This window comes from Aspergillus novofumigatus, assembly GCF_002847465.1.
Source record: "Aspergillus novofumigatus IBT 16806 chromosome Unknown P174scaffold_7, whole genome shotgun sequence".
NCBI classification, from domain to species: Eukaryota; Fungi; Ascomycota; class Eurotiomycetes; order Eurotiales; family Aspergillaceae; genus Aspergillus; species Aspergillus novofumigatus.
In genome coordinates, this window is record NW_020194280.1 from 1,677,587 (window position 1) to 1,703,724 (window position 26,138).

Consider the following 26,138-nt stretch of genomic DNA (forward strand, 5'->3'; position numbering starts at 1 on the left):
CCCTCTGTCCTCAGGCTGATGGTACTCAACGTCTAGCATTTCATCAATTGCCCAATCCTTCTGACCTTACTGAGATCTGTCTGCGATCTATCTATCCCATCACAAAATGGGCACCGTTCCCTTGTCCGAGATGCAGAATCCGTCATGCCTCCTGTACGGCCCGTTCGACGCAAGATTCGAAGATAGACCCATCCCGCAGATCGAGGACCCATCCGACGTGATCATTCGCATCGCATACACAGGCGTCTGCGGAAGCGACGTACGTCACATACCTCCTTTTCCCTGACCATCACAAAAACCCAATCTAACCACAAGCACAAGGTCCATTTCTGGCTCCATGGCGGAGTCAAACGCCTCGTATCCCCCGAGCAACCGATCGTCATGGGCCACGAAGCATCCGGCATCGTCCACGCCGTTGGACCCTCGGTTTCTGCCCTCCAACCTGGAGACCACGTCGCCATTGAACCGGGCTACCCGTGCCACCGGTGTCTCTGCTGCAAGAGCGGCCGGTACAACCTCTGCCCGCGAATGAAGTTCGCTGCGGCCCCGCCGAGCTGCCACGGCACGTTGACCAAGTACTTCCGTCTGCCGGCGGACTACTGCTACAAGATCCCGCCTGGGACGTTAGGGCTCGACGAGGCGGTGGTGATGGAGCCGCTGGCGGTTGCGGTGCACTCGGTGCGACAGGTGGGTGTGCGGCCCGGGGATCGAGTGGTCGTGTTTGGTGCGGGAACGGTAGGCTTGCTTTGTGCAGCGGTAGCGAGGGAGTTTGGGGCCGCGACGATTTTCATGGTTGATCTTAACGCAGCGAAACTGGAGTTTGCGCGGTCGTTTCTCGCGAGCAAGGAAATGGTCTTGGGGACGTGGCTGCCTTCTGCTCCCGGGTCTTCGGAGGAGTATGCCGCCGCTTTGCTGGCTGCGTTTGAGCGAACCGAGCACTGGAGCGACGAGACCCCTGGGTTTGATGTCGCTATTGAGGCTACGGGCGCGGAGCCGTGCATTCAGATGGGGATTGAGGTGCTTCGGGTTGGGGGTGCGTTTATCCAGACGGGGCTTGGGAAGCGGAATGTGAGCTTTCCTATCTGCACGGTTGCGGAGAGGGAGATTGTGGTGAAGGGGTGCTTTCGGTATGGACCGGGGGATTTTCGGATGGGCCTGCAGTTTGCAGTTGAGGGGAGGATTCCTGTCAAGGAGTTTATTACGAAGGTGTTGCCTTTTGAGAGGGCGACGGAGGCCTGGGAGACGACGAGACGTGGAGAGGGCATCAAGACGTTGATTGAGGTGTTCCAGTGAGGCAGAGAGATCCATGAAAGTTTGAGCATTCAGGTTTAAAATTGTAGAACAAAAACAAGGGTCTGGCTGCCATCACTGTTCTCTAATGTCATAGTATTTAACTGCAAAGCGTATTTGTGACATGTTCAGTATAAAAATTATCCTTGAGAATGTACATTGGCCAAGTCATTCACTTTTTGCTTGACGCAAGCGTGCATTCCTCCTCATCTCAACATCACCCCGTGCTAACCATCTACTCGCTTCTACTAGTTGTACGACATTCACATACTGCTTGAAGAGCATGAAGGGCAACGAGACAGTAAGCAACAACCACGGCATGGAACTGTCGATTTTATTGGCACTAGATTCAGTCAGTCAGCACCAGTCCTAGCCTCGCCAGGGTTACAGCTCACCGAGCCATTTCCATAGCCCCAGCGCTCCACAGAGATCCCCAGATCTGGGATGCTTTTCCGTTGTCCTTCAATGAAGGCGTGAGCAACGGCGAAGAAAACGAAAGTAGATACAGCGCGATGAAAGACGCCTCGTTCATCGTGCATACAGTAAAGAGAACTTTCTGTCTATACGTCAATTTCATATGATCTGTATTCAAATGGTGATGGCAAACCTGAGTAGAGTAATACGTCCTCATAATCCAAGGCCGACTCTCGTCGATATCCTTATGACTCTGCGTCTGTCCGCCCATTGCCAGGGTGGCATACATGTGGACGTAGTGGCTCGAATAGTCCAAGCTAATCAAGGCCTGAAAGATGATGCTCCATCTGGGAAACGCGGATGCGAGAAACACCAGCAGACAGGTTGTTGTGCATCGATCGGTGATCATGTCCAGGACGGCGCCGAAGCGTGTTGTCTGTCCGAGGCGTCGGGCAGCAGCTCCGTCTAAGGCGTCTAGGAGATATGAGACGCTGTATAGCAGTGAACAGGTCCGTGGGTGGTAAGGCATGTAGTAGAGGGACCCAATGGCGAAGACGACTCGGGTGTAACCTAGGAACGAACAGTCAGTAGGGCGACTCTGGGCTGTATGGCTTGAAAGATTCTCATACCAATCAAGTTTGGAATAAGGAGGAAGACATTCTCTTCCTTTCCATTTACTGGTTTTTGATGGTTAGGATGGGTAGACATTGAGTTGGACGGTTGCAGTGATGATCTCATGGTAAGTTGTTGATTCTGAATAAAGACAGTTACCAATTTACAAGGATGAGCTAGATTGCTCATGTGCCTTAATTGGAAGGATATTTTTCCGACAGACACTAGACAGGGATTAGAATAATTCTGGGGTGTTAATAGTACCAGATCCACATCTCTCCTATCATCATCCTAGCCTGATATTCAGTCATTATATCGGCAGGGTGTCGGTGTACCTCTACCCTAGATATAGTTCTACATTCTAAGCATGCATGATCTGTAACATCTCTAACGAGTATACATGGTTCCCGGGGTTTTCTACGTGATGCATTTTGATCTCGTCCAACTAACATCGCTACCAGGCATCATCGTGACTGTATCCTTTGACTCCGTCTTTCCAACACAATACATAACCTTCATATCATGCAACTCTCTATACCGTATCCACCCGTCTCTAAACACGCAAAAGCAAGCAGTTCACGGGTATCAATTAATCACCCTCGCAGGCCGAAGCATATACCCCTGCACATACCCACCCGCAACCTCCCTCTCCTCCACCACCCGAAACCCATACTTCTCATACAGCGGCCTCCCCACCGGCGACGCCGACAGATACGTCTCCACTCCCACCTCATCAGCCCTCTCCAATCCCCACCGGAGCAGTCTCGACGCGAGTCTCCGCCCAGCATACTCCGGTCTGGTCCCCAGCATCTCCAGATCTACACAGTCAGCATGCACCTTTTGTGTAACAGAGCTCAAAAGGGAAATCAAAGGGGAAAGCAAATACAGTAATGAGGCCGAGCACCCATGATCCTCCCCTTCATCTCCTCCATCCCGCCGAAGAATGCCTCGCGGAGCTCCCTGTCGGAACTGGCGGGGTAGCCGTGCTCATCGCCTGCATGTGGAAGCGAATGTTTCAAGTGGACATCCTCGGGGGAGGATTGGACGGGGAGCTGCCACACGGCAAACGCGACGATGGACCCATCTGCCGAGTCGATTATTTTGAGGACTGTCTTGTGTGGGTTGTTGATGAAGGAGGTGAATTGTGCGGTCCAGTAGGCCGTTACGTCTGGGGTGCGTGGAAACAGGCGGTGGTTGAAGGGGTCGCGGAAGGCGGCGAGGAAGACGATGGTTAGGGCGGGGGAGTCTGTGGGGTTGCGGGGAGGAGTTCGAAGGTCATTTTCTTTTTTCCTTTTCTTTTGCTATGTATTTATTTTGTATATTTTTATATTGGGTTGTGGATCTATGGTTCTGAAAAGATGAAAAACGCGGTGAGAGAAGACTGAGATGACATATGATGTGCCAAGACTCTTGCAGCTGTGGGACGAGTGGAGCACATTGCCCGAGTATGTTGCATGATTTGCATGATTTCCATCTCATTCGTACTGATTCAGGAGTATATATCTGTTGTGGTGGTGGTATACGGAAGGATATGATCATGCAGGTTCATTAGGATTAGCTATTAGCTGAGTTGATACGCTTCGAGTCAAGACAGTTTCAAACCCGCTCATAGTGTGGGTGCTTCTCCAATACCGGCTCAGGAACAGACACCGGGCTGCTCGCATCAGGCTTTCCAGGCTGCTGCGATTCAGGTACCCGCGCCTGCGGCAAAAACGACCGACGAGTCTGCCCCGGTCCAGATGACGAGCGACTCTCCCCGCTCTTGGTCGCCTCGATCTCCCGCTTGACACCCTCATACATACTCTCGATGAAAAGAATCTCCTCCTGGACATCCAGCTGGCAGCCGTCGAGGCAGAACTCGCGCTCTCGCTGCTCAATATATTCCCGAATATTCCGCCATTCGTTCTGGTAGTGCTTCAAACGATCGGGCAGCCCAGACCCCTTGAGATAGGTCAGTATACCCGCCATGATAGTGTTGATGGCACCAAACGCCGTGACGGCGTTGTGGGGCCCGCGTGCAGCACCGAGGGCCGTAAGCGCGGCCGCGACCACGATCTGGATGCCCAGACAGGTGTTCATGAGGATGCTGAAAAAGCGGAACCGCTGTGCGGCGGCTTGCTCGGCGCGCACGACGCGCGTGTAGATGCCGACATTGGGCGCGCTGCGCGGGTGATGGTGCGGGATTGCCAGGGCCGGGACGGTGTCGATGCCGGTGAGAGCGCGGAAAACGAGCAGTTTGTCTGACGGGGGGATCAGGGTGCTGGCGTGGGTGGTCACTACCGTCAGACGGCGGGCGAGTTGTGGATTATTTGCGGAGCCCATGGATAGACCCTCGTTTTCTTGGTCGTGGAGTCCGTGCATCGTAGGGTAGTGAGGGTAGCCCTGTTCCTCGCGATCAACGGGGTCGATGATCGCTGTCAGGATACGCCTGAGAAGGGTCGGTCGGGGTCGTTCGGCCATGGTTGTTTGCAGCTTGGCTCTTTGGCTCTGCGGTAGAACGGGTGACGAGACAAGCTGTACAGGGTCTGTGTAGGTTGAGATTGTCGACTGTGCGGGACAAACCCCCTCGTACTTAAGGATCTGTCAAGCACCGTGAGCTTCCGAACAGTGGACTACATTTGCTGTCTTTGCTTATTTTTTTTCCTCTTGTTTGTTCGTCCGAGCTTGGTCTTGATTCAGCTAGCCTAGGGCCCGGCGGCTGCAGTCAAAGATATGAGCGCCGAATCATATCGAAGATAGTGCGAATGAAGTGAAATGAGATGGGAAAACTTGGCCAATAATCAAGCCATTTATTTTCGCTTATTCCTCAACTGGATGACCGACTGCAGATCAGCATGTTTTGGGCAATGACTCCGGCCGATCCCTCGAGAGCTCAGGCGTGCGGGAGCGGCCCTCTGAAGAACCAGACCCAGACAATAGTCACAGCAGGAACTATCTCACTCCGTGGACTCGGCCCAGAGTCTCCTTACTCGTGCCCCTTGCTCTGTCAAAATGACTATTCCGTACAGGAACTTGATTACACCCATGAGCATGATGCGCAGGGTGGTGGAGGGATCGCAGACGATTTGGAATACAGATGTCGACACAGAGGGGGAATGCGAACTCTTCATTTAGTGTGTCTTGGCGATGGACACACGGGAAGTTAAAGAGTGATTGACGAACTGAAGATCAAGGCTCAAGATGATGGACATTTTTTGTTGCCGAAGATGGTGAAGAGTCAAATCTAGATTCGGTGGAAAATGTCACTCGTCCGGTCGGAAAATCTCCCCGCCAATAGACTACCATTGAGTACTCTGTAGAGCACCTTGTTTCGAGTCGTTCGAAGATACAACTCGTCAAGTCACTGCCTTCATGACAATCAACATGAAGAAAGTCTAGCACCGGCGTGTTGACCATCAATAGGTCTTTGCTCTCCAGGTCTTGTTTCACACAACATGAAACTGGTTACTTTGCAGATACGGGAGGGGAGTGCTCGTGAGGCATGAAGATCGGAGAGATTCTGATCAATAACTAAACAAATTAGCGATCCTCTACTAGAGGTACGTGCACAATGGAAGAAAAATGGACTGATCATCTCCTGCATGCACATGACCTTTTGCAGCACCAAGCAGGAAGCTGGACATTCCATCTTGGGTATAATGGCTTGACTCAGAACCCCCACTAAAGCCTAAACGGTTATATCACTTAGGTGCGCATCTTACAAGAGTCCTTTTGTTCTATGTCGAATATCTATTAATGAATGATTCTTGATGACATTGAACCTGAAGTAGGTTGATGTCCAAGTCTCCTTAGATATTCAGGAAGATGTCTTCATCATCAGACTCAGGACTGGATGAACTATCAAGTCGATTGTATGTTTATACCTTTGCCACTGTGAACAATCCCTTCGCAGCCTTTGCCTTGCTCATCACACTAGGAACTCTGCTCACTGTCCTGGCCACCACGGCATCATCGTCCCTGACCTCGGCTTCAGCACCAGTCTTTTGCGACTTCAGGTCTGTTATCTTCCACGCTCGCACAAACCAGAGGCAGATAGCTGCTCCCATATACATAAAGCCAGTAAATATCTGGGCATGCAGAAAATTGGTTCCGTTGTCGGTCCGTAACCAAAGGGCGATCGGTTCGGCAAATGTGCTCGGTATGACCACCGAAAGCCAGAGTATAGACAAGGCAGATGGTAGGACTTGCAATCCCACAACCTCGGTAGCCACCGGAGCAACGGTAGTCGTGAAAGTTGGGGCAACAACGCCGCCAACCAAAGCATAGAAGATGAGGACCCCAAAACCTTTGGCAAAGATCCAGATTGTCAGAGAAAAGAGGCCAGCCAGGAAGGTACAAACGGCTGCGGTGTTAACTGGTCCAAAACTATCGCTGACGTACCCTATGGCTGGTCGGCCAAGGCCTCCTCCAAGATTGAACATGGCACCAAGAATCGAGCCTTGAGATACGGTAAGCCCCACGGTGCTTGCGTAGCTGGGGATCGAAAAAAGAAGGGCCACATAGCCCAGCACGCTAAAACAACCCCAGGCCAAAGTGAGCAGAAACTCTGGTCTTTTCAAAAGACTGGCATGGAAGGCAATTTGGACAGCTCCAATGGCCATATTCCGATCCCTTATAAGGATAGCGGAGATGCCGCACGCAGCAGCTGATACTATAGCCAAGATCCGGAAAGCCCAGCCAGTACCCCATCTCTGAATCATGGCACTTGTAGCCAACGAATAAATCAGGCCGCCAATCCCTGATCCCGCCGTTCCAATCCCGTTTGCAAGGGAGCGTCGGCGGCTGAACCACTGAGGGATGATACCAACCGTACCACTGAATTGCATTCCCATCCCGAATCCAAAACACAAGGCCTGACTTAGAAACAATTGCCAAATCTCGGTCGCCCATGACGCTCCTAATAATGCTGCGCTCTGTAGTATAACTCCTATCGTCAAGGTAGTCCTTGTCCCCCATTTCCGAGTAGTGATGGTTGCGACGGGAGCGATGAACTGGGCCATACTGAGCGAAAGGCCTCCGACAAAGGCAAAGTCTAGGTCTGATGCCCCGGAAATGTATTTGTGTCCATATAATGTGCCAAAAATATACCATACGACTAATTTGCAACGAAAATTAGCAAAGATCGAGCATTTTGTCTTAAGGCCTCGAGAACCCTACACTATTGATTCCCCAAGTATGGGCATTGACCAAAAAGACGCACAGCACACAGAGCCAGCCATAACCACCATCCGGGGGAGGTTCTACCTCTCTGCGTGCCGGTGGTGCTTGCTCGGGGTCAGTGTTGACCGGTTCGTCGCCGGCAGGGTCATTCCCGGACGACGTCTTCTCTGAAAAGTCGGCAGAAGGGTGTTTGGAGTCGTGGCCAGGTGGAGACGCTGTTATCGCCTGACTCGAGTAATCATTCTTCTCCAGCTGCATTTCTTGAGTAGAGCGGAACACAACTGAGGTAAGCTGGTGTGGTAAAAGCCCAGGAAGGTTGTGCGTAAGACCTTGGATAAATACCTTGCTGACTGAGTCATACGTAGAACTAGATGTACGGAGTATAGATTTCCCTTTCCTTTGGCGTGCATCGCCCCCCGGCGACCAACGTTGTCTGACTCAGACTTGAGTTCAGTATTGAGGCATTGATGGTGCTGATAGGCAGAGATGTCGACTCAGCTTGCTTATCTCTTGGCGTGTATTACCCCATGGGGTCAGCAATTACCTGATGTAGGTTTTCGGGTTCAGGATCAAGGCGTTGATGCCGCTGATAGACGGAAATGTGGACTCGGCTATATCTTGGCCTACATTGATTTGCATAACTATTGGGTATTGATTCATACATATTGCTACGTTATACATTTTCGGTAAACAATATTGCTTCTTTCACCAAATCCCCGCTTTTTCTGGCCTTTTGGGGGCCGTTTGCTCCATTTGCTCCATTCGCGGGCCGACTGACAGGCGGGCAATACCGGGCCTACCGCGCCTCAACCGTACCAAGCTACAGTTCATACAAACAATGATATGACTGTGTGATATTTGTTCTTTGTCATGTATGATTTACACACTATAGATGTGATGAACGATCGAGATAGGTCGAGGGACGAAACTCCCAGATCTTATGCACATAGATCTGTACAACAGGGATTAATCCATATATGGAATGGAGCCCTGAGATACCCCAGTCCCATAGTGGATCCGGCCGGGGGCGGGAGTACTAAACCTGAGTGGAGTACTTTAACCTCCAGTAATCGATGGGTTTGACGCACGTCACGATAACCCTGGATTGTTCCACCATTGGTCCATATCCACTATTATCCACTATCGTAATGTTAGTTACAAACCATGTGAAGTCACTCAAGAAGTAAGCTTAATCTTGGGGGCGGGCAATATATCATTCAACGGTGATGGAGATTTGCCGGGAAATCTTATTCCTTTCCTGAACTTTCATGGAAGAATTGACAGAGCTGAACAAGAAGTCAGCTCGAGGATGTCAAAATACGAAAGGACGGTCTTTCTATAATGTCTAAATTTGTAAAGCAAAGCATAAGAGGCGTCGAGTACCAGAATGCTGATAATCAACAATCACTACTACAAATGGCTATGCATTTAGCCACCTTCGCGAGTCATGCTGTGGACGTGACTTTCAGGCTAGCAGGGGTACTGAAGTCATGAGGCAACAATAAACAGTATTATTGGTCCCCAATAACATGCGCACTTACCTTTAATGTATCATTAAAGGGAAGATGAAGTATGCTCACGCTCTGGAAGCTGAAAGCTCATATGATTGCAAGATTTGGCCGTCCTTCCTGCAGGTAGGCTAGACTTAAGTGAAGTAATTTAGACCTCCAATATCTAATTACTGGATCTGACACATGTCACTATAACTCTTGATTGTTTCACCATATCTCGCTATCATAATGCTAGTTACAAACCACTCAAGCCCTGTAAGTCCCTTACGACTCTGGAGGCTCGAAAGTAATATAATTATATGGCTTGGCTGTTCTCCCTGTAGGTAGGAAGTATACTCGAGTGGGGGAGTGCAGTCCTCCAGTGACCAATAGATATGACACATATCACTGTAACTCCCAATTGCTTCACTGCTTCTCACTGTCATTCTGATAAATGCCTCACTGGTGTATAGAGCAAGGGTGTGGGACCTCATCCACTTGGCCAAAAGGCTCAAAATGGTAACTATAGTTGATCATGGCTCCTCACATCTATATAAAGTCTGGCCGCAACAGCTGGCTCTGAACCTTTGAGTATTCTCCTATTCAGTCAATCAGTCCGCGGAAAATCTTCATTCGTTTCAATATGAAAGCTATTAAGAGAACATTTGCTCACTGCAAAGAAGAAAACCGAGTATGTATTCCCTGGGTGGCGGAAGCTGTGTGTATTTATATGAGGTTTAAGAAGGCATTGCTGACTTATAATATAGCCTGCCTTTGTGACTTTTGTCACAGCTGGATTTCCTACAGTTGAAGAGGCTGTAGATATTATATTGGGATTGGAGGCTGGGCGTGCAGGTATGCAATACATGATGTCGACTGAATTGATCTATGTTGTCAACTTCTTCTTGTCGCAGATATCATTGAACTCGGTGTTGTTAGTAGTCTCGAGCGCTATTTGATACCCACTGTTCTTCTAACATTAAGTTACCGTTCCACGGATCCCTTTGCGGATGGACCTACTATTCAGAATGCAAATACCGTATGTTGGTCCTCATATATTATCTGCATATTTGCTAACCATATGCAAGCGCTTGCATATAATGTCACTATAGAGTCAACCCTAGGGATGATAAAAGAAGCTCGGAAAAGAGGTCTCCGAGCACCGCTGCTATTAATGGGTTATTACAACCCACTATTGAGCTATGGCGAGGAGCGATTGTTGAATGATTGTCGTGTGGCTGGTGTAAATGGGTTCATCGTGGGGGATCCTCCTCCACACGAGGCTGTAAGATTCAGGAGTTTCTGTGCGAAGAGCGGGTAAGTCATGGTCCTTCTATGATACCTTAAGATATCCTCACTGACGATAGTTTACAGACTGTCATACGTCCCTCTTATCGCTCCTTGTAAGCTCTTCTCACCCTTATTTGTCCAACCTGCTTAGCTTCTAACCCTTCCATTATTCCAGCCACTACCGAGAACCGAGTCAAGAATTGCTCTGCAAACTCGCCGACTCGTTGGTCTACGTTGTATCGCGTATGGGCGTCACGGGTGCAACAGGTACGCTGAATGCCGGTCTACCACAGCTATTGAAACGAATCAAGCAGTATTCTGCCAATTCTCGAGAGCAGTTGGGTTCGGTCTCAGCACAAGAGATCACTTCTTAGGTGTGGCTAGCACAGCAGATGGTGTTGTCATCGGCAGCCAAATCTTCACAACTTTGGCCGTGGCCGCTTCTGGAGAGCGGGTTAAAGCTGCCGAGGAATACTGCGCTAGGGTATGTGGAAGGAGAAATTTGAAAGGGCGTCGAATGACTCAAAAAGTGGCGTCGAATGGAGCTCAAGAGCCAAATGGTGATGTGCAAGTGAATGGTAATGGTACCATCTATACAAATGGCAACCACTCAGGACCTCTTGATCAGAAAGAGGCGATGAATTCCGAGGTTGGAGATCCAGAACTCTTTCCTGCACGCTTCGGTGAATTTGGGGGTTCGTATTCCCCAGAATCACTAATGGGATGCCTTTCAGAATTGGAGGCAGGTTTTGAAAACATTCGGAACGACCCCGAGTCTTGGGCGGAGTCTCGATCATACTACCCCCTATCTAGGAAGGCCGGGCCATCTCCATGTCGCGGACCGTCTTACTGAACATGCTGGCGGAGCCACTATTTGGTTGAAGCGTGAGGAATTGAACCATACGGGAAGTCATAATATAAACAGGGCTCTGGGACAGATTCTTCTGGCTCGTTACCAGGGTAGGCCTGAAATCATTGCTCAGACCGGTGCTGGCATGCATGGTGTAGCGACTGCCACAGTCTGTGCTAAATTTAGCATGAAGTGCACAATCTTCATGGGAGCAGTAAGTCCATAGGCTTGGGACAGTGTTGCAAGTTTATATCTAACACCTATATAGGACGATGTTAGGAGACAGGCAGTGAACGTGTTCAGGATCAAATTACTCGGTGCTGCGGTCATTCCTGTCGAGGCAGGCTCAAAAACTCTCAGAGACGCCGTAAATGAGAGTTTTCGAGTTTGGATTACGAAGGTGCACGCCGCGTGTCACATTATCGGTTCAGCAATTGGGCCACACCCCTTTCCCACGATCGTGCGCACTTTCCAGACTGTCATTGGGGAGGAGACGAAGGCACAATATGCTGGACAACGAAATAAACTACCGGGCGCGGTTGCTGCCTGCATCGGTGGGGGCAGTAACTGTTTAGGGATGTTTTACCCGTTTATTAATGATCCAAGTGTGCAGCTTCTGGGAGTCGAAGCCGGGGGTGACGGCCTTGAGACGAAGAGGCATGCCGCTACCCTAAGTGGCGGCACTAAGGGGGTCTTGCACGGCAGCAGGACATATGTGTTGCAGGATGAGCATGGACAGATACAAGATACCCATTCCACCTCAGCTCGTCTGGACTATGCCGGGGTTGGGCGAGTAGAGTCTGCATATTTCCCTGAGATGTCGTCGCCCACAGTCTGAGCTGGCCAGAGCTGACTTCTGGAAAAGACTCGGGACGCGCAGAATTTGTTGCCGTTACCGATGCTCAAGCTCTCGAGGGGTTCAAGCTGCTCAGTGAGCTGGAGGGGATCAGTCCTGCTCTAGAAACTGCTCATGGAATCTGGGGCGCTGTTGAGCAGGCCAAGACAATGAAGAAAGGCCAAGATGTTGTTATCTGTGTTAGTGGAAGAGGGTATGTCTATCCCCACAATGCATCTCGCGCTCTCGACTGACTTGTTTTCAAGTGACAAAGATGTGGAAAATGTGGCGGAGGAACTGCCTAGACATGGACCAAAAATTGGGTGGGATTTGAGGTTCTGATAGACCTAGGCGAACAACAGTTGCTGTCTGACCAATCATTTGGCGTCAACTAAAGTTGTTTGACGTGATGAGGCCGACTGGTTGTGGATAAGCTGAAGTGGACTGCAATACCAAATCAGAAGAAGAGCTCTTCAACAGCGCTTTAAGGGCAATTGATGCCTCGATGGACAGTTTACCGAAAGTATAACGTAGAGGGAATTGATAGTTCATTCGTAATCATACTACAAATAAGCGATGCACATTTCAATGAAATTTGATGTCAGAGTTCAAGGATTGATATTTCTACGCTGATATTTGCTGCCGCACAACCTTCCTATCTGATATGACAAGAGGTACCTATGTCCGTATACTCATGTACACGAGAAGCTCTCTGATTCTTCTGATCACAATGACGTGACTCGTATGAGGATAACCTCGGTTGTCGATGTCCAAACAACCAGCATTAGTAATGCAAGTGTGGGGATTTCTGGAGAAGGCCCGATAAGGAAATCTCCCCCAGTGGCCGATGGGAACTCGGTCCCCTCCTTCGCGATATTTTGCAAAAATTGGCAACAATTGCTCATCTGGAGATTCTGGACCAGACGGGGCTGGGTCGATATTACTGCGTCCAGAGTCCCCTTTCATACCTGGTCATTCTAGGGAGTCGACTGCCACCTTTTCCAATATCTTTCAGCGTCCTCGGGCCTTGAGTCCTGACAGCGAGAGAAATGGGTGATGCGGGTTTAGCCAAGGAGCAGTTGCTCATAGCTTATGACCTACCCGCAGCGGTAATCGAAGATATCCGTGCCAAATTTCCCACCGCCGAGATTACCGTCATTCACCTGGAGAGAATGGCTCCGATTCCAAGTGGTTCGTCATGCACTCATTCAATTGACAATGGATACGCTGACTCTTCGCTTAGAGTATGCGCGGAAGGCTACCATTATTGTCACTTTCGCCAATCTGCCGAATATTGAGGACTCTGCCAAGTAAGTATACAAGACAGCATTCCTACCCGGGATTGGTCCTTACCGATGGGAACTGACCATGCCAGTATCAAGCTGATTCATACCCTCTCGGCTGGAGTCGACCATCTCTTGACCCATCCTATTCTCAGAGACAGCAAGATACCCATCAGCACCAGCTCGGGAATTCATGGACCTCCTATTGCCGAATGGACTGTATTGAACTGGCTCGCAGCATCGAAAGATTTTGTTCGGACGTACGAGAATCAAAAGCAGCATGTCTGGGGAGGTATCGACGAATACATGCATGGGCTGCATGACCAGGTTGGGAAGAAGGTGGGCATTCTGGGATACGGGAGTATTGGACGACAGAGTATGTTATTGACCACTTCAATAAAAACGTCTGCTGACTGTGATCCAGTCGCCCGTGTCGCCGTGGCTCTAGGAATGACTGTCCACGCGTATACGGCTTCTCCTCGCCTGACTCCCGAATCCCGTCGCGATACTGGACACATTATCCCCGGCACCGGCGACAAGGACGGCTCATTACCAGTATCATGGCATCACGGCACAGACAAGGCATCTATCCATTCATTCCTGAGGCTCGGATTGGACCATCTGGTAGTCTGTGTGCCATTAACAGCGCAAACACATCATCTCCTCGGAGCCGAAGAATTTGCCGTCTTATCCTCACACATACCCGCCGGACACCCTAAGCCATATCTGACCAACATTGCACGCGGCAAGGTCATCGACCAAGAGGCATTGATCGCGTCTCTCCGCTCGGGTGAGTTGAGTGGGGCAGCGCTGGATGTCACCGATCCAGAACCGCTCCCAGCGGATCATCCACTATGGGATGTGCCAAATGTTCGGATCAGTCCTCATATTAGTTCCCTGGGCAAGGAATATTTCCCCCGGTCATTGGATATTGCCAAAGAGAATATGTGGCGACTGGAGAGGGGAGAACCGCTGGTCAATGAGTACAAACGGACTAGGGGATATTAATTGGGATATTTTTGACTGGAAGAACCTTTTATTGGATAAGCGCGCATTACAATAACTAGAATTGATCCCGGCCCCGGCCTTATTTAGATACTTCCTACTTGGGATACAAGTACACACCGAGTTGGACAGGCGGACATCCCCGCCCAGACCAATCAAAGGCAGCCCCGCATGCCCACGGTGACAAGCTTATCGCCGGCGCTTATCATTTGGCTGGAAAGCCTGGAACCTAAGGAATCCAGGATCGGCTCATTATTCACTCCATCGGTCTTTCGAATTCCAGATCCCAAAACACTCGTTCTATCCAATCCTGTATGTGACAGTCAATGTCTCCCTTCCCCTTTCTCTCCCTCCCTCCCGAAGTCCGCCTCCAAATCTACCACTACTTGATCCCCAACATCCCAGTTCGCAACTTCTCCCTGATCCGCAACAAAAAGCCCCCCTCAGACGAGACGGGAAACCGTGCTGCCCCGCCCTCCTCCGCACCAACCATGCAATCCACAACGAAGCCATCCGCGAATGGTACAGCGCAGCGTCTTACGAAGTCATCGTCGATGCGAAATACATTCTCTTCTGCGGCAAAATTTTAGCCCCCTATGTCCCGCTTCCGTCTACGATCCGCTACGTCACAACCATGCACCTCTGCATCGCGCTGCAGCGCACTCCCTTACATCTCCTTCGGCCCGAGGCCACCGCACCACTCGAACACCTCCTGGGTTTCCAGGATCGACTTGTGACACTGGCGAAGGGAATCGGGGACCCAGTTGGGCGGAGGCTCAGGACGCTCTTGGTGGAGATTGAGGTTGATGTGCCGCTGCTGTTGAGCTTGAGTAAGACGCCGGCGGAGCTGCTGGAATTGCTGCGGTGGAATTTGGATCCAGTCAGGCAGAACGTAAGGGGAGTGGAAGTTGTTAAGTGGGAGGTCAAGGAGCAGAGTTACGGAATACAGAGTCGGGAGTTTCTGGCAGCCTATGGGGAGTTGAGGACGGTCATGCATCGGTTTTTGGAGAATATGAGGGAGGAGATGGTATCCGACGAGGATGAATTGGTTTGATGTTCAAGTATGTATTTACGACCATGCAATCATGATAGTAAAGTAATCAGTGAGTTGTCTGCTGATGATATCTAGGGATTTTCCCAAATTGGAAAAAAGCATGGCCAAGCAATTCAGCCCGACAGCTGATTGTGCCTTGGCGTCAGCGTCATCATAGCCTTGTCTGCTTCAAGACAATAAATTACAAGAGACGCCATTTACGCAGGTCTTGTGCATTCTTCTCCTTTTTCATCAATTTGTCGAAGTTACTTGACTAGCCGAGATGGAAAAACCAATTGCTTCGTCCCAAAACAGACGCCGGCAATGCTGGGAATGCCATCGCCGCCGACTAGTATGCGACTTCTCACTACCGGGGTGCCGCAAATGCTACACTGCTGGGGTCGAGTGTCCTGGCTACGACGACAAGAAGCCGCTCAAGTGGGTCACAACGGGTGAGGTGACATCTCGACCGCGGAAGAAGATAGTTCAACCGAGTACTGCCAAGCAGCATGTGTCTGAAGGTACAAGTGACAGCCAAGACGAGTCTTGGAGTTTGAGCGTCCCTCGCGACCGACTGATCACTGAGCCTGGAGCGATCGTGGAGGCTGCATATTATTGTGAGTTCGCTTGTCGATTTGAACCAGCAATGTTCTAATAAATAGACAATACCTGCGTTCTACCGGAGTATACTTGCCTGCTCCAGCTAGCCGAAAATCCGTTCATTACTGCCTTTCCTATGGAAAGTCTTCAAGCCATCCCACCCCCGATCCACTGCACGCTTGTCTCTCTAGCGCTGAGCCACCGATTTTATCGACTACTCCCCCGGAACAGCCGTAACGATTTGCGAGGGATCGAAGCCAAGCATTACCAGCATCGAGGCCAGGCTATTCGGTACCTAAAGGATGAGATCGGCCGCCCAGACAAGTGTCGTACAGACAAAACGTTCGTCGGGGTGATGATGCTGCTGTTCAGTGATGTGGGCACCAGTATCTGCTTGCATTGAACTGACGCTGACGAGCATTTCAGTCCAGGCAATGTACTTCTCCCAACTGGCGTCATCACTTCACTGCAGCTCTGGAGATGATCACCCTTCGGGGAGGAGTGGAGAAGCTTGTTCAATCGGCTCCGCAGCTCAAAGCTCTGTTGCTGTATTTCATGATGTAGGTCTCTCCGTGGATAGTGGAACATGCGCTGACCAGGTCTAGTATCGGAGTCATCAGTAACACGACCAGTCCACCTTCCGACCACATCTCTCTGGGCTCGGATATACGGTCGATCGACGTAATCTCTCAGATGTACGCGGGCGGCTTCTTCCCTGTTCTTCTCTGTCCACCGGCACTTTTAGCAAATATCATCCGGATCAATCATCTCCGGCTGCAGGCCTTCTCGCAACCGTCCACCGAGTCCGAAGGAAAAGCTCTGGCGTTGCTAGGCCGGATCACGGCCTTTTCGCCAGAGCAGTGGGCCATGTCTTGCGCCGCCCCCGAAATGGGAATAATCCTTGGCCATGTTTACCGCTCCGCAGTGATACTGTACTGCATACTGTCTCTGCAGAGTCTCTGCGTCCTCCCGCGAACGGCACAGCTTAGATCAATGACAGTAACACACACAAAAGAGCTCTTCGAGTATCTGAAGCAGGCCTGCGGGGCACCTGGGATCGGAAAGTGCATGCTCTGGCCGCTCGTTGTGGCCGCAGTGTGCGCTGGGGGAGATTTGGGCATGCAACAGTTTGTTAATCGACAGCTCTCCGCTCTGGGAACAGATATCGGGACTCCCTTACCTCTTCTGGCGGCAGTTGTTTCCAGAAACTTCTGGGAGAGTAAGAGCAGAACCTGGGATGCCTGTTTTGAGCGACCCTACTGTTTTGTTGTGTAGACTGTGAGTCTGTCCGGATATAATTAGATTGATCGGCCTCAGAGGAACAGATTATCATATGGACGGTGCTCATTTTGGTCTCGTCGCATGTCCATTCCCTTAGGTGAGATGACAGAGTAGGATTTTAGTTTTCTGCAGACTTGGGGAATAAGGTTGATGATTGGCCAAGTAAGTCGATCTCTAATTTCTCTTCTATCCACACTAACAATCTTGTGTTTCTTTCGCGGAAGGCTTGCGGAGTCTGTGGGAGGTTAGGATGAGGATTAAGGTGGCTGAGGCTGTGCAGGTTGAATAAGGTTCCCTTGTTATCTATCACTCTTAAGCTACCCCTTGATCCTCCAGGCTACAGCATTAACATCATTCTCCTGATGTGGCGAAGCTGAGACAATAATGTTTGTCACGGAGACCGTTATCAAGCCAGACCAATCAACCCGGCTCTATTCGACCATCATCTGGTCGAGACTAAAAAACCAGGGTCTTGGCCGGGGAAGCAACTTTGGCATGCCAACGTCGCTTCCAGACACTGATCCTTCCCTTACGCGGAGAATGCTCGGAGGATTCGTAAGGATTCGTATCCAGTCCTTGGCGGCTTTGCAAGACTCTGGTCTTCTAGTCCTGGATCTGTTTTCGGGTGTTTTCCGGGTTTTTTTGGCAGCGTTTGATTTCGACTTCGGAGGAGAGCTTGATCTCCACTATGATTGCCCGTCCTGCTGCGGGGACTGGGGTGACCTTGCTACTCCGTACTATGATCTATCAGTTTATCAACACGGTGCAGCCGTGATGGCGGCCGGCCAGATAATCGAGATGAACGCGCGATAACAAGAGGAACTGATCGGTCTGACCCTGTTTGCTTCAAATGAGAGCAAGGTTAGTGCTCAATACCCAACATCTTGGCGAAGCCTCCATATGACGAAGGATCGTGGCACTCATCAACGTGGCTATGCTAACGGTGATCAATTACTGAATCAGGGTCTTGATCACCGTGGGATTGGGCCTGGCGACTTATATTTCCTATTTGAAATCATCATAGGCGATATACCTAGAGGTAACTCTTGGGGTGAAACCCGAGGACTTATATAGTCCCTCTTGCTCAAGCATTCTGCTTGCCACCGCAGTAATAATTAGGGATCGACCTTCACAATGCATTGGAGCAGATTCCCGCATCTGGCACTTGGTACGTATCTCCTACCTGTGCCTCCGGATAAGTGCTGACGCGATAACTAGCGCCCCTTGCCGCCGCCCAAATCTACTCTTTCTCTCCCGCAAGCGATATCGTCTATAGCGTGGTAGTACCTGAAAGCACAGCTTCCTCCAACTCCGGGCCAATCTACTTCCAGATCCGCGCACCCACCTCGTATCAATGGGTGGCTCTTGGCCAAGGCTCGCAGATGGCGGGCTCTAACATGTTCATCATGTACGCCGCCTCTGCCAACAATATCACCCTCTCTCCCCGGTCCGGCAGGGGTCACTTCCCGCCAGGCTACAACCCCGATGCGCAGATCGAGCTCCTAGACGGTACTGGTATCAGCAACGGGTACATGACCGCCAATGTGCGCTGCAATAACTGCCTTCAATGGACCGGTGGCTCTCTGGATCCGTCCAGCAGCTCAAGTAGCTGGATCTGGGCAGAGAAGCAGGATCCCGCGATTGACTCCAGCGATCCCAGCTACGCTATCATGCGGCATGATTCCCACGGCGTACACACTATCAGCATGTCACAGGCCCGCGTGGCCAACGTGGATGCAGTAAATCCGTTCGCTACGCAGAACGCGGCCTCAACCCCACAGACAGTATCAGGGGGGACCACAGCCTCCAAGTCGAACTCGATATTAATAGCCCACGCCGTCCTCATGAGTGTCGCCTTTGTCGTGTTCTTCCCGTCCTTCGCTATACCAATCCACATTATCCCCTACTCCAAGACCGTTTCGCGCATCCACGCACCACTGCAACTCTTCACCCTGGCTATGGTCCTCGCGGGACTCGGACTGGGAGTGTACCTTGGCGTGGACACAGACCAAATGGACAAGTACCACCCGATCATCGGCCTGGTCGTTGTCGGCATGCTGGTGCTCTTCCAGCCCCTCATGGGCTTACTCCAACATATGCATTTCCGTCGCACAGGCGGGAAGAGCCTCTTCGCATACGTGCACCGCTGGCTAGGCCGGACCCTGATCGCCCTTGGCATCATCAACGGCGGGTTAGGGTTCCTGCTTACCAAGAATGCGGGCAAGCCTGCGCCGAAGGGCGCGGTCATCGCCTACTCGGTTGTTGCTGGCGTGGTCGGCCTGGCGTATATTATTTTCGTGATTGTGCTTCCGTTCAGGTCGAAGAAGGGCGTTGCGCCGCAGAAGGTGGCGTCGCCGAACGGGTCCGGTGAGGGAATTGCTGTGCAGGAGAGGAATGGTGTCAGTGGTTGATGAGGTATGAGATATGGATTTATGTATGTATGTTTGTCTCGATGTTTTGTGTTTGATTGAGCGTTAAGCAAGTAGTATATGGAGGTCTACTGTTTGACTTACACAATCAAGATGAAGTTAATGCTGAATGGCTCTGGGCTTGATGTAATATCAGCGGGTCTGCGGATTATTCAAGGCGCTCATGCATATACATGTAGTCAAAAATACATGATGCCAATGGATCCACTGAGTCTACCCAAACTGCTATTGAACGTTTCTACCTGCACAATCATGCGCCTCCATTCAACGCGCGGATTTCCAACACCGTTCTGCAAGTTCAGCTGTCAGTCACGACAAGGAGCTAGAAATCTGTAATACTCATCGTTGTCATATATACTACATGCCCGAGGATGAGGCCTGTCTTGACCATCAGGTGGTTATACAATAGGTTCATGAAAATCTCAAGCCGATTAAATACTCAGCACATCCACAGTGGGAACATAGAAAATTATGAACCATATTAACTCCTTGATATAACTGTACACATCAAAATCTACTGACCCAACGAAGAACGCACCATCTCCTCAACAACAACACCCACAACCCCACTAGCAACAACAGCCCACGTCCACGGATTCGCCAGCTCCGACAACGCAGGCCAGAAGCTGTTCTTCTCGCGCCGCCACGCCTGCAGCTGCGCATACTTGTGGGGATCCTGCATCCTATACCTTTCCTCCTGGCTCGCCTCATTCTGCGCATCGCCGCCAACAAACCGCAGGAAAACGTAGTTTGCGACCGGACCCAGCAGGACAAGCGGGTTGAATGTGTTTGCCGCGTTGAGGACAACGAATGAAAGGTGCACGAGGGTGTCGCCCAGGTAGCTGTAGCATGGTCATTAGCTTTTTGTCCTTTTATACAACAGGGTGAGTAGTATACGTACTTCGGATGACGGACGATGCTCCACACCCCATGGCGGCAGAGATCATCGCGCTCCTTGCGGTGCAGCTCCATCTGCGTATCGGCCAGCGCCTCCATCGCGAACCCCGCGCTGAACAGCCCGACGCCCAGGGCGCGAAGCAGGCCGGACGTCCCTGCGTCAAACGACACGCTCGACCAACTCAGCCGGAAGGGAAGGGTGAAGGGAAGAGAGATGAGCGTCAGGAACGCCGCTTCAGGGAGATACGATTTGAGGAGCGCCGTGTTCCAGAATCCGGGGTCCTTGGCCTTGAGCTCCTCGTAGCGCGGGTCGTCTCTGCCGCGGGCGAGCGAACGCGACACGATGCGGTAGAAGAGTCGGCTGCCCCAGGCTGTGACGCAGGATAGCAGGACCTTTTCGGTCCAGGGGATGGCGTTCATGGTGCTGGAGAAGGTGAGGTTGTTGTGGTACATTGGTTCGCCGACGGCGCTCCACCAGGCGTTGGCGACTTGGCTGAGGGGCCAGAAGTAGTCTTTGATTTCGCCGCGGTCGGTCGCTCTGGAGAGGGCGTAGGCTGCTACGGAGAAGCTGGAGTGGAGCGTGAATGAGGGAAGGATGGTTGATTTGAAGATGCCGACCTCGGTGGCGTTGAGTCCGAGGTGGGAGCGTTCGTATGGCCATCGGTCGACATCGACCAACGGCTGTGCGCCGGGCTCCATTTTGAATATCGGTGAGGATTCAATCGCTATGTCGATTGAGTAGATTCCATCTTGTCGTTGATGGTGGTGAGCTGGTGGTTTTATGGGTCGATTCAGTGTTGATGTCAGGATTATGTAACGTTCGCTGCGTGCAATCTGCCAAACAAGTTATTGCCTACCTTGATGATATCATCGTTATACATAACTTATGTTATGAAAAAAAATTATACTCTTTAAATAGAAATGCATTGCTTGTATCTAGAAACAGGGCTTGTGGAGTTGATTTATATTAATTGAGGTGTATCTATATCTGTACATGTCATAAGTATACCGATGTTGCTATCAAGCGTTAGTTAAGAGAAGATTCATGCAGATGCAGAGGCGCCACCCATGTCAAAATCACCCAGATGCTGTAGATCGGAGAAGTTTATCTGAATGCTAGGCATATCTGAACCTTCTGTAGTTCGAAATTGTTGCTTGATTAACGAGGACAATTGGCTCTCCCATAAGCTTAGGAACTGCAGATCCGCGGCAGTAAACCCTGCAAAAGTATCTTCCTCTCGTATATATAGATCCTGTTCATATAAAGTGCGAAGGGTCTTGGAGACCAGAGGGATGGCTGCAGGCTGCACCAGGCATAAATCATGCAGCTCGCACCCCTCGGCTATCTTCTCAAATGGTAACTTTTTTGTCTGAACTCGTCGGATCTTGGCCGGATCTGAAGCAAGCCTCCTTTGATCATGCGAGCTTTTATTGCGCATGAGATAAGACCTCGGATCATGTGGGTCCAGACGAGGGCTCGGGTTGTCAGTTTCTGACAACGATCGCTCTGACTCGGCATTGCTGCTGTTGATGTCGGGCTGCAAAGCGGCTTTGGCAGCAAGATATCTGCTCACATGAGGTGAATTCGCGGCGGACGCATTCTTTCTCTGTTCCCGGAGCCTTGTGATAGCTTCTCTCTTGCGTTTCTCAAAGTCAAGTGCCCTTTCTAGGTCGGGGTTTTCGTCAGCATTCGCCAGTCTGTGCAAATGTGCAGACCATCGGTCCAGCCGCCTCGACGCAGGCTCTGAAGCGCGACTCCGGCTGATTAGTGACGATTCGAGCGAGCTCGTCTCCTCTTCAGACGGTCCTGGACTTCCTGAAGCTACAGGGAAACCCCGAGGGGCCGTTGTGTCTGAAGTGACCGGCGGACGTTCACGTTGTGCAAACCGGTCCTGCGCTAGCTGCGACAACGGAGGCTCATCATGTTCGTTTTCCGGACGCTGCTCAACCGGCTCTCGACGGGCTGATGCTTGTGCGGTCTTCACAAACCATGTATCGAGAGCACCATTACCGTAACGCTCTTTGTCGCGCTGCCTTGAAGCTCTTGATCGTACGGATGAACCGTGTACTGGTGTGATTGGCGAAGTTTGCGTCAGCTCGGAGACTGAAGCAGAAGAGCGAGACTCGGCTGGGGAGTGTGACAGTCGATTCGAATTAGGTGTAGATGCACGCGGCGAGGCGGAACTTGCTGAGCCCAGCGGAGATGCATGGGTCGTAGACATGGAATGCTGTTCCTGCGCCGCAGGAGGCAGCCGTGCGGATCCTGTTGGACCCCTCGACGGAGTTTTGTGGGATGGAGCTCCAGAAGGAGCATACAGTCGAGTCACTGACCATGGATTAAGACCCTCTGAATCTCTGGTTCTCGTATGTCCGGAGGCACCTGGACTTCCATCGGAGAATAATCGCTGTTCGTGTCGGCCATTCTTCGGGCTGCTCCTCATGTGAAAAAGCGAGCTAGCCGTGACGAAGCTTGGTGGATTGTTACCCTCATTCACGGTTTCGACAGAACATTCAGTGGTGTCTTTACGAGCTAAAAGTAGTTCGAAGGCGTCATTATTTGTCATCCTTTCTTTCCCTTTGGAGGGGCTTTTGCGTTTCTCAACCCCATCAGGGGTTTCACCGTAAAGGTCCTGGAAGAGAGCTTCTGCAAGGGAAAGAACATCTTGCTGATTCTCAAATAAAACATCGTCCTTGGCAGGCTCAACATTCACGTCGTAACAGGCTTCTGGACAGCGGATCTGCAAGCAAAGGAATGGATCTGATATGTTCGAGAAACCGCCGCTACGCGTAGCAGCTGCTCGTAGATAAGACTTGTACAGCTTCGAGATCTCCTGTCCGATGCCCCGAGATGCGGAAAGAGGTCTGCCGTCTACACTGAAAAACTGTCCCGCGTTGTTCACTTTTGAGAAATCTGCGCTCATCAGCGAAGCTCTCAGGTCAGTGGGTGGAGTGAGTACCTGATTCAGGATTCGCGAGTAGGGCCATCAGCTCAAAAGAAGAGCCATTACCACACCCAGATTCCTCATCGGACTCGTTTCCATACGGCCACTGCTTGGTTACACAAGCAGAAGCGACCTCAGTGCCCGCAACTTTGAGTGCTGCGTCCACAAGCGAGGCATTTTTTCCAGGGGCGTAGACCCAGTTCGCCTTTTCGCTAGCAGCTTTAAGAACCTTCAATGAGAGCCTTATAGAGGGTTGAGCAATAGCATACGACTGTATAATTTTCTTGATCTTGGCTATTGTCTTTGCGCTGCTTTTCAATACCGTTTGCCTCCGGACTGGTATGTTCTTGAAGAGATCCGTCACTCGGACCGTTGTACCGACTGGATGCGAGGCATGTTGAGTACTTCAATATGTCAGTAGGCTGCGAAGCATTCTTCCAAGCGACGTACCTGATGAGCTCGCCGTTTCTCCCATATTTCATGCAGAAGCCAACTGGGTCCGCTTTAACTCTAGTCGTGACCGTCACTCCTCCGCAAACTTCAGCAGCACTAGCTAACGCTTCACCTCTGAAGCCTAGCGATTTCCCGCCGAGCTTCCTCAGATCATCGACAGTCTCAATCTTGCTAGTGAAGGCGCGCCTACAGACGAAAGGATGATCTTCGGACGGAATGCCATGTCCATTGTCCTTTACCTGGATCACATCGACTGTGTTCTGGGAGATTTCAATAAATATTGCAGTGGCGTGTGCGTCAAGAGAATTCTCCAGCAACTCCTTGACAATGGAGCAGGGGTCTGAAATGACAGAAGTTGAGCCAATTGCTCGAACAGTGGTCTGGGGAAGGGCCGCGATCGGCATCCTCAGCAGTGATGACGCGATACTCGGATCATTCTCTAAATATACTGAGCCTTTCCATGTTTTATTGATGAGAGCCACTTAAATACTGATGAGCTCGATGAATATGCTTCAGCAAAGTATGCTTGAAGGTGGCAGCGATGAGAATGGTTGTCGATATTTCCACGCACGCTTCTTGTAGAATCCAAGTCACGTGCTTTGCCGCTTAGTCAAGACCACCTGCACACGTGGTCAGCATCAACAACACTTCTGAAGAATTATCCTGATGCCATGGTCGATTATCTTTGGCGTCAAAGAAGTCTCCCGAAACGCATAGAATTGTATAGATGAATATGTCCCTATCGAAATGCTCTGTCGCTCGTTCAACATCTCGCAGTTGGCGATTCCGTTCGTGTGCGCGTTGATCGGTTTTCTAGCGTACACGTCCCAGTTATTTTTCTACTATTTCGAGGAGGCACCCCTAAGATCGCAAGAGTTCTGGCGCCTGAACATCTTCGCTCTGTGCATCTGGGTATGCTATTACCGCGCATGTACTGTAGATCCTGGCCGGATACCCAAGGATTGGATGCCCTCCAACCTTGCGCAATTGGAAAAGGATTGCGCAGGGGGTAGGCAGCGCTGGTGTCGTCGATGCGAGGCGTTTAAGCCACCGCGAGCGCACCATTGCAAGACATGTCAGAGGTGAGTTTTTGTGGCTCGAGAGTCGTTCCTGACTAACCATTTGTGCAGGTGCATTCCGAAGATGGACCACCACTGTCCGTGGACATCGAATTGCGTGTCGCACTTTACATATCCTCATTTTATGAGGTTTCTGTTCTACGCCGTAGTAGGCATGGGCTATCTTGAGACTCTTCTCTTCGAGAGGACTTCTTTAGTCTGGGCATCGCGCCATCTTCCTAGTGTATGAGCAGATTGTCCGTTGTCTTTTTGTGCAAGCTAATTCCATCTTAGTACCTCGGCCCTAGCTTGGGACAACTGATCCATCTTTTCATTTTGTTGGTGGTGAACAGTTTGACGTGGCTTGCACTATTCATTCTTTTGCTTCGAAGCATCTGGTCCCTAGCTCTTAATACCACGACTATCGAATCGTGGGAGATTGAACGGCATGAGACTCTGCTAAGACGAGCTCGGCATTTTGGAGGGTATCTGTCCGGACCGGGGGTGTACAGGTTCGGATCAAAAAGCAGGAATTTCCATATGATATTGGCATATGGTCGAATATCAAGGCCGGAATGGGCGGAAGTGCGAACGTTGGTCCAGCCGCGAGATTCTTGACAGAGGCGCAACACTGACAATGTCCAGGTATTGAGTTGGTTCTGGCCATTTGCAGCTACTCCTGACCGGTCGACTGGTCTAGAATTTGAAGTCAATGGCTTTGAGGGTGAGTGCACTGTGAGACTGTACAGGTGGTATAGAACTGACCAGTGATCGCTGGCAGATCCCAACCTCTCATGGCCGCCACCAGACCCTGATCGCATTCCACTTCCTGCAAGGCGGGAGGATATGAGCGCCGCCATTGCGGCTGCCGATGCTTCGTACCACAGGGCTGTACAAGCGCGAAGTATGCAGCGTTCCAACGATGCCAGCCATTCACAAGGACATAACATACAGCGTCGGAAACGCTTCCATGACCGGTTTAATGAAAATGTGGCGAAAGGACGAAACTCTGAAAGCGAAAGTGACTCTTCCGATGATGGTGAAGTAGAGGACGGTGAGGAAGGCTGGAAGAACTCTGAAGGAGATCGCCTCCGTGATTTCGGCGTTGACGAGGAAGCCGAGTTCTACGACGAGGAAGACATTCCTCTGGGCATTTTGATACAAAGACGTCGACAACAATAGCCCGGGTGGCCAGTGATGCGCTGTATGATAAGGT

The 26,138-nt window shown here is 50.9% G+C and overlaps 13 protein-coding genes across 13 annotated transcripts; 7 read left to right on the forward strand and 6 right to left on the reverse strand.

The window, feature by feature from the left end:
* Nucleotides 1-106: 106 nt before the first annotated feature.
* Nucleotides 107-1,293, forward strand: P174DRAFT_376142 (NAD(P)-dependent alcohol dehydrogenase; the record flags this gene model as incomplete). Its single annotated transcript, XM_024822665.1, has 2 exons — nt 107-259; nt 322-1,293. The coding sequence occupies 2 exons, from the start codon at nt 107-109 to the stop codon at nt 1,291-1,293; spliced, it is 1,125 nt and encodes a 374-aa protein (XP_024679676.1).
* Nucleotides 1,294-1,419: 126 nt separating this feature from the next.
* Nucleotides 1,420-2,442, reverse strand: P174DRAFT_395023 (CDP-alcohol phosphatidyltransferase family protein; the record flags this gene model as incomplete). The annotated part of the gene is made up of 4 exons (XM_024823657.1): nt 1,420-1,633; nt 1,686-1,846; nt 1,898-2,274; nt 2,334-2,442. The coding sequence occupies 4 exons, from the start codon at nt 2,440-2,442 to the stop codon at nt 1,459-1,461; spliced, it is 822 nt and encodes a 273-aa protein (XP_024679677.1). The 3' UTR covers nt 1,420-1,458.
* A 459-nt stretch (nt 2,443-2,901) lies between these two features.
* On the reverse strand, nt 2,902-3,754 carry P174DRAFT_463229 (GNAT family N-acetyltransferase; the record flags this gene model as incomplete). Its single annotated transcript, XM_024830234.1, has 3 exons — nt 2,902-3,134; nt 3,203-3,617; nt 3,725-3,754. 3 exons carry the CDS (start codon nt 3,752-3,754, stop codon nt 2,902-2,904), a joined length of 678 nt encoding a protein of 225 aa, XP_024679678.1.
* P174DRAFT_444864 (uncharacterized protein) lies at nt 3,624-4,940 on the reverse strand. Its single transcript, XM_024828190.1, has one exon. It carries the CDS (start codon nt 4,774-4,776, stop codon nt 3,913-3,915), a length of 864 nt encoding a protein of 287 aa, XP_024679679.1. The 5' UTR covers nt 4,777-4,940; the 3' UTR covers nt 3,624-3,912.
* Nucleotides 4,941-6,173: 1,233 nt separating this feature from the next.
* P174DRAFT_453962 (MCT family MFS transporter) lies at nt 6,174-7,734 on the reverse strand (the record flags this gene model as incomplete). Its single annotated transcript, XM_024829193.1, has 2 exons — nt 6,174-7,411; nt 7,476-7,734. 2 exons carry the CDS (start codon nt 7,732-7,734, stop codon nt 6,174-6,176), a joined length of 1,497 nt encoding a protein of 498 aa, XP_024679680.1.
* A 1,875-nt stretch (nt 7,735-9,609) lies between these two features.
* On the forward strand, nt 9,610-12,283 carry P174DRAFT_463232 (tryptophan synthase; the record flags this gene model as incomplete). Its single annotated transcript, XM_024830235.1, has 10 exons — nt 9,610-9,657; nt 9,734-9,837; nt 9,951-10,009; nt 10,055-10,283; nt 10,450-10,569; nt 10,590-11,042; nt 11,074-11,320; nt 11,375-11,904; nt 11,940-12,155; nt 12,208-12,283. The coding sequence occupies 10 exons, from the start codon at nt 9,610-9,612 to the stop codon at nt 12,281-12,283; spliced, it is 2,082 nt and encodes a 693-aa protein (XP_024679681.1).
* Nucleotides 12,284-12,853: 570 nt separating this feature from the next.
* On the forward strand, nt 12,854-14,254 carry P174DRAFT_515048 (D-isomer specific 2-hydroxyacid dehydrogenase family protein). The gene is made up of 4 exons (XM_024832122.1): nt 12,854-13,132; nt 13,185-13,251; nt 13,317-13,600; nt 13,649-14,254. Exons 1-4 carry the CDS (start codon nt 12,991-12,993, stop codon nt 14,230-14,232), a joined length of 1,077 nt encoding a protein of 358 aa, XP_024679682.1. The 5' UTR covers nt 12,854-12,990; the 3' UTR covers nt 14,233-14,254.
* Nucleotides 14,255-14,554: 300 nt separating this feature from the next.
* P174DRAFT_444868 (uncharacterized protein) lies at nt 14,555-15,283 on the forward strand (the record flags this gene model as incomplete). The annotated part of the gene is made up of 1 exon (XM_024828191.1): nt 14,555-15,283. A coding segment is annotated over one exon (729 nt), but the record flags the coding sequence as incomplete, so codon positions are not given.
* Nucleotides 15,284-15,545: 262 nt separating this feature from the next.
* Nucleotides 15,546-17,137, forward strand: P174DRAFT_395036 (Zn(II)2Cys6 transcription factor; the record flags this gene model as incomplete). Its single annotated transcript, XM_024823658.1, has 3 exons — nt 15,546-15,879; nt 15,970-16,248; nt 16,443-17,137. The coding sequence occupies 3 exons, from the start codon at nt 15,546-15,548 to the stop codon at nt 17,135-17,137; spliced, it is 1,308 nt and encodes a 435-aa protein (XP_024679684.1).
* Nucleotides 17,138-18,277: 1,140 nt separating this feature from the next.
* P174DRAFT_375656 (cytochrome and DOMON domain-containing protein) lies at nt 18,278-19,554 on the forward strand (the record flags this gene model as incomplete). The annotated part of the gene is made up of 2 exons (XM_024822634.1): nt 18,278-18,311; nt 18,362-19,554. The coding sequence occupies 2 exons, from the start codon at nt 18,278-18,280 to the stop codon at nt 19,552-19,554; spliced, it is 1,227 nt and encodes a 408-aa protein (XP_024679685.1).
* A 358-nt stretch (nt 19,555-19,912) lies between these two features.
* P174DRAFT_444871 (DUF1295 domain protein) lies at nt 19,913-21,186 on the reverse strand. Its single transcript, XM_024828192.1, has 2 exons — nt 20,474-21,186; nt 19,913-20,414 (listed from the first exon to the last, which is right to left on the reverse strand). Exons 1-2 carry the CDS (start codon nt 21,166-21,168, stop codon nt 20,087-20,089), a joined length of 1,023 nt encoding a protein of 340 aa, XP_024679686.1. The 5' UTR covers nt 21,169-21,186; the 3' UTR covers nt 19,913-20,086.
* A 265-nt stretch (nt 21,187-21,451) lies between these two features.
* On the reverse strand, nt 21,452-24,345 carry P174DRAFT_395042 (putative DNA mismatch repair protein). The gene is made up of 3 exons (XM_024823659.1): nt 23,862-24,345; nt 23,427-23,815; nt 21,452-23,380 (listed from the first exon to the last, which is right to left on the reverse strand). Exons 1-3 carry the CDS (start codon nt 24,266-24,268, stop codon nt 21,513-21,515), a joined length of 2,664 nt encoding a protein of 887 aa, XP_024679687.1. The 5' UTR covers nt 24,269-24,345; the 3' UTR covers nt 21,452-21,512.
* Nucleotides 24,346-24,611: 266 nt separating this feature from the next.
* Nucleotides 24,612-26,104, forward strand: pfa4 (putative palmitoyltransferase with autoacylation activity Pfa4; the record flags this gene model as incomplete). Its single annotated transcript, XM_024830236.1, has 6 exons — nt 24,612-24,946; nt 24,995-25,166; nt 25,217-25,426; nt 25,450-25,515; nt 25,568-25,646; nt 25,704-26,104. The coding sequence occupies 6 exons, from the start codon at nt 24,612-24,614 to the stop codon at nt 26,102-26,104; spliced, it is 1,263 nt and encodes a 420-aa protein (XP_024679688.1).
* Nucleotides 26,105-26,138: the final 34 nt, after the last annotated feature.